The sequence below is a fragment of the Macrobrachium nipponense genome, chromosome 18 (assembly GCF_015104395.2).
Source record: "Macrobrachium nipponense isolate FS-2020 chromosome 18, ASM1510439v2, whole genome shotgun sequence".
NCBI lineage: Eukaryota > Metazoa > Arthropoda > Malacostraca > Decapoda > Palaemonidae > Macrobrachium > Macrobrachium nipponense.
This window is the reverse complement of record NC_087211.1, coordinates 81,159,122-81,165,121: the sequence shown is the minus strand read 5'-3', so window position 1 is coordinate 81,165,121 and position 6,000 is coordinate 81,159,122. Positions and strand designations below refer to the sequence as shown.

General features: G+C 38.2%; 1 protein-coding gene and 1 long non-coding RNA gene across 2 annotated transcripts; both read left to right on the top strand.

Annotated features, from left to right (window-relative positions):
• Nucleotides 1–1,212: 1,212 nt before the first annotated feature.
• On the top strand, nucleotides 1,213–3,330 carry LOC135196861 (uncharacterized). Its single transcript, XM_064223638.1, has 4 exons — nucleotides 1,213–1,603; nucleotides 2,024–2,076; nucleotides 2,489–2,591; nucleotides 3,118–3,330. The coding sequence occupies exons 1-4, from the start codon at nucleotides 1,491–1,493 to the stop codon at nucleotides 3,311–3,313; spliced, it is 465 nt and encodes a 154-aa protein (XP_064079708.1). The 5' UTR covers nucleotides 1,213–1,490; the 3' UTR covers nucleotides 3,314–3,330.
• Nucleotides 3,331–3,874: 544 nt separating this feature from the next.
• LOC135196860 (uncharacterized) lies at nucleotides 3,875–4,690 on the top strand. The gene is made up of 2 exons (XR_010310497.1): nucleotides 3,875–4,046; nucleotides 4,165–4,690. It is a non-coding gene; the product is annotated as an uncharacterized LOC135196860 (long non-coding RNA).
• The last annotated feature ends 1,310 nt before the right edge of the window (nucleotides 4,691–6,000 follow it).

Below are 6,000 nucleotides of genomic sequence, written 5' to 3'. Positions count from 1 at the left end.
CCATCACAGCATTCTAGGACATGAAGTGCTATTGTAGTACAAATTTTACTTGGTATCTCCAATGTTGGATGCAGATCCTGTCTTCCCCTCCCCACTCGTTGTGGGGCGTCTGTCAGGGGGTAACCACCCACTAAAATGTCTGTCATTACCACCACAGTATTCTAGGATGTGCTGTGCTATTGTAGTGTAAATTTTACTCGGTATCCTCTAAGTTGGATCTAGATCCAATTAACTCCCCCTTTTCAGTGCGTCTGTCAGGGGGAACCCACCCTCCAAAATGTCTGTCACTGGCCCTTCTATAATCAGTAGAGTCTGCAGATATATTATATATTAGATTTATCTGGTATCTCATATATGGATCTAGACCCAAAATCTAACAAGCAATTAGTGGTGCTTGTTAAGTAAGCCACCCATATATTTTCGACAGACGGTCAGTTTTACAGCTTACAAGTGTACTCCTAAATACCAGTAGAAGTTCCAGTAGATATCTCGTTCGTTGTATCTCAATGGTCCGGGCTGTCGCTTTATTATACTAAGAAAACAATATTAAAAGGCAAGAGTTTATTTATTTATGTTTTTTACTGATTATTAATGGTACTATACATATCTTTTTTATTATTTATTGTCTTTTTCATATATTTCAGAAGGCGGGAAGCTGATACAGACTGGAAAGAAGGAAGATAGAGAGAGAGAGAGAGAGAGAGAGAGAGAGAGAGAGAGAGAAATCCAGTCCTTCCTAAGATGAACAGCCCGAAGTTGAAATGTGACTTGGTGAACTTCAAAAGCACCAGACTAAGTTTGGTAGACAATTCTTTCTTTCGCCGTAGAGGTGCACCAAGGTGGATGATTTTTTGGAACGACGCGAAAAACCAGTTCTTGACAATTGTTTTTTTTGTTGTTGCTGCTTTTTTATTTCCCCGATCTAGAAGAGTCTATGGGTTGTTCGACACCAAGAAATGTGTATACTTCTGTCGAAGTATACTAGTCATGGAACCGAGAACCGGCTACTTTAGATTGTCCTTTGCCGTTAACTGTGATGACAAAATGCTTTGAAATGTCAATTCGCTGAAGTTCAAGTTACTCCATCTTATTTCGACGAGTTCGGCTGTACTAGAAAAAGCAAACCGATAGCACAATACAGTATTTCGACTTAGAATCTATAACCTTGAGACAACGCCGCTCTGACAGAGGTCGTATCGAGGGTTTGTTTGTTAAAAGTGTTCACATGTAAAAAGTATTTTTCTTTTTGTCCCGCCGATGTGGTCAAGTTCCCGGCGTGCCATGAGGAGCAATAATCACTGGAGCAACTCACCAGATAAAGAAACTAGTACTATTGACATTGCGAAAGCTCAAAATATGATTGCTACATCACGCTGCGTGGATTTCTGCAAAGTCTTTTCGACTTCAAGCTAAGGAGAGAATCAACTTTAGACTTTCCTAAAGTCTAACGATTGTTTTGAGGTGTTTTTTCATCTTAGCGAGAGACCAAAATGTTGCTAGGACAAGGTGTGAGGAAGCTCGGTGAAGCTTGCTGGACTCACGCTCAGTGCTTCAGATCTCAGCCGCATGCGCACTGCAAAGGACTCGTTTGCACCTGTGATAGGTAATGTTAATTGAAACATTTTATATGTATTTAAAAACCATCAAACGCATGACGATTTAAATGTCTTTTTTACAACAAATTGAAAAAATATCGAGTAGGCCTATGAGGCAGTGGATAGTAATAAAGAAAGGAAAAAAGTAAAAAGTAGCAGAAAAAAAAATCGCAATTTGGCTGGGGAAAATGTCACGTTAATTTACAGTCTTTTGTTTGTGGAAGTATTAATGTGACTTTTTTTAGCCCTGTGACTTTTTTTTTCACCTAGATTCATAATGCATTAATGAACGGGTTATGTCCTGAAGTAATATTCTAACTGACAGAATGACTGAGACATCCAAAACTAGGTCTAGAGACCTCGTGTCTAGACCTCCACTGTAGAAGTGGTAATATTGTTTTAAAACCTATTTCTTTCTTTCCTTCCAGTGGGTTTCACGATACCGATGGAAAGTGTACGAAACACATGTGGGAAGATTTGGGTAAGCCATGATTCTCGAATTTTGGCAGAAGTTCCTATCACACTTTAAAAAAAAATAAGTTTCGAAAAAATATATAGTAAGTTTCAAGTTAGTAAAAAAATAAGAACAATTGCAAGAGCATCCAACAATAACAGTAACTCATAATGTATACTGAATAGAAATCTAGTTTAAGTTCGAATTTTAACTCCATTAAATTGGAGAGGTTAAATGTCAAAAAATATTTTATTTGTTTAATTCAGAATATAGGCATTAATTGCCTTGCGAGGTTGTTGGTTCTGAGACAAAGTACTAGTAAAAAAAAGAGATGATTGTGGCGCTAATATATATATATATTAATATATATATTATATATATATATATATGTATATAATCTTATATATATAAATATATATATATAACTTCATATTTCCAGGTTTGGTCCCTTGGGAAATCATCGTCTTCAGCCTAGTGTTTACAATCTCCGCGTTCGCAATCTTCGTCGGGTGCGTTTACTTCGTCATCTCCAAAGTCGTCAGGTTAGTTATAATTGTTCATGAGAACGCGCTGGTTGCTGAGTTAATTTACATATCTCTGTTATATTATCATTATGGGATTTTCTGATAGATTTCTTTATGTATCTTTTTTTTTTCCGAATACATGGTAGCTACTACCAAAGCTCCTCGGAGGACGCTATACAGTCAGGGTCTTCTGTCGTAGCTTAGAGTTGCCAGGTAAAGTTCGAAATTATAAAGTGATTTTATAGCTACCAGGAGTTATGCGATAGAACTTGGTGCATATTCATTGAAAGGCCTCGAGATTATTATCGTTCAGAGGGAAACTGGGTCGTAGGGACTAAGTGTTTTCCGCTGAAATTATCGCAAATTACTCAGTTGGAGCAAGTCCACAAAAAATAGTTATCTATTGTATATCACCAAACCTTGTTGACTTGTCCTTTAACGGAGTATTTTATTTCTCATGGTTATCTGCATTCCCACCAATCTTAGGACAATGTCAATCTGTAATTATGTTAAATCAGCCATTATAATCGTAACGAATCAACAGGTTTGCCAGAACGCGTCCAGCAGAGACCTTGATTCCCAACAAAAGCTTCAAAGGAGATCCAAGAGAGTTGAAGAAACAGAACTCGGTGGTGGAGGGCAGGATGGCCATCAGAGTCCCCAAAATTTGCGAGACAAAACTGACGGAGGACAGCACAGTTGAAAGCCAGTTGGTCGACGAGACAGCCGTCAGATTCTGACGACTTCTCGGATCTCGGCGACAGCCAGAGCGACGCCAACCACAGAGACAGTATTTCGACGACTTCACCAGTTTTGATGTTTGAGCCGGCCAGGTTCATAACGCCGCTCGACTATAGGTCTACTAGTGAGTCTGGTGAGTGGGTTTGGGCAATAATTCATAAAAAAAAATCAAATAAAAAAAAAATAAATGTTAAATAATGTATATTGTAAATTAAGATAACTCTTAGGAAACCGCAATTTTCAAGTTTAAAATCATAACTTTCATTTCAAGAAGAAAAATTACATTTTGCTCGCAAAATCTAAGATTTCATCTATAAACTATACCATTTTTTAGGGTTTAGATGCCTATAGATATCCAGGCATTCTTAGTTTTGTTATATAGACATATTCCAATCTAATAATACAATGAAATCAGAGTAGGCGTACATTTATAAACCAGGATTAAAAAAAAAGTCAAAATACTTCCCGGAGGAGACGCTTTCCAGAAAGCTTGGCCGAGTCGAGTTATTTTAGAGCTTACCTATCTACCTATTTTATCTCTGTCGCAGCGAGACCCCGTCAGAGCTCAAGACGAAGCAGCAGCACCACTCAAAGCGCCATGAGCCAGCCGATGGGCGGTTTCCGTCCTCCTCAGCGCTTCATGAGGGCCTGGTCGACGGCCACCTCCCACGACGATAGCGACGACTGGTTCCAGCCGAACAGGAATCACTTCAGGATGGCGGGATCGAATAGGCGAGTTTTAAATGAGTTTCAGTTTCATCTGCATTATCACGTCCACAGTTTATATTATAGATGTAAAGTTTATTATCTAAAAACATTCATTTTTTGTCGTTTTTTTTTTTTTCAACAGCCCGGGTGGTGCAACGCGTCTTCCACTGCTCCTGAGAGCATCCACTTTTTCGGAGAGTGACGAATCTCCCTGAGGGCACGAGATAAGAACCGCTCCCCCCCCCCCCCCCCCCCCCCCCCCCCCCCCCCCCCCCCCCCCCCCCCCCACCCCCAAGTTTACGGAAGATCCCAACCGCGCCAGTGTACCTACGAAAGATAAATACGTCGCTATCATCACATGGGCGATCTTAAACCTACACCTAAAATTAAACTACTTCAGTGGATGGAGGACATTCCCTGGTGTTACGAAAACGCTGATGAACTTGGAACCTGGTTGACTGATTTCTTATTAGACTCAACAAAAAGTTTTTTTTTCATATCAGTGGAAATTAGTTTCACAGACGTGTCTGTGCATCAGTCAGTATGTGTAACTGCATCAACTGTTTGTGTGGTGCGTTTGTGAGCATGTGTGTAACTGTATTTAAGAGAGGGTAATTGCGTCTGTTTATTATAAACATCTGTAACTTAAGTATAAAAACCTAATTTAATGCATGTTTATTTTCCATCCCATTTTTTTCTTATTCCGCGATATAAGTTGGTATCAAAAAGAGGAGAAAAATGATGTACAAAAACGTTCACTTGCCTTAAAATAATAATACAAAAATTTACTGGAGTACTTATTTTATAAATTAGAAGAAACAAAAATAGTACAAGAACGTGAGCAGTTAGTAAAGAGCCGTTGCAAGGGTTTCCCTCAGATAGCCATACTACTAGTCTCAAGCTTCTATCTACCGTCCTGGTAAGGCAATTTGGTAGATTACTGGATTATTATTAATTTTGTACTTCTGTAGTACTTAGTAGGTCAGATATGTGATTTGATTATGGGTATGACTGAAAATTAGGCTAAAAGTTTTACTTTAGGCTTGAGAGTTCAATTGATGGCCCTCTTCGTATTCCAGTAAGTAGGCTAATCCTTCAAGTTGATCTTAGGCCTATTTCCCCGCACCACAATACACCGCCTGCAGCCAAAGCAAATTCCTGCTCAAGGAAGCCATTGTAGTTAGGCCTTAGTCTACCCAAAAATCATGTCAATACCGCCCTATAAAAGTAAGCCACATAGAGACGTTCCATGGCCAACTTTTACCAAAAAAATCACCCAGAATAAGAAAGTCACCTATTGTTTTGACCAGGGAACGCCTCCACCATCTTTTCTTTGAAAAATAGTCGCCTCCAATTTCAATTTGCTTCATCAGGACTGCTTTATTTGTTTGTTTATTTTTTTCTGTTTGCAAATTTACACTCGAAGTACTACAGTTTTATGTTTCAAATCGCCCTTGAGTTTATAACTAATTCTTATAATAGGCCTAGTACTATAAGTTTCATAGCCATGTCTCTTGTTTCTGTGACTACACAACATTAAAACTTTGGTGCTAAAACATTGGCTTTTGGTTTTAATTTCGTAAAAATCTATTTTAATATAATCTTGAATTTGCATTATTGTTTGTGCATGATTATATATAAGTGAATACCACAGGAAAATGATAGCCAGAAATCCAAGTGCTTTCGTTTTTACTAAGACGTTGTCAAGGAACGAATGAAATACAATTGGTGAGAAAGGTCTCAGGTACAACACAAGATCAAGAATACCAGATGGCTAATTGTCAAAAGGGTAAAAATTAAAAGAGATAATCCGGATTTATTTCGGATATCACACGGTCACAAATCTAAACATAGATTTAACCCTAACCGAAATTACAAAGTTCTTACAGTCCAAAAACATGTAAAAACTGAATATATTAATTTTGTTGCTTTCATCATAGGGTAATTTCTAAAATTACCCTATGATGAAAGGTTTTTA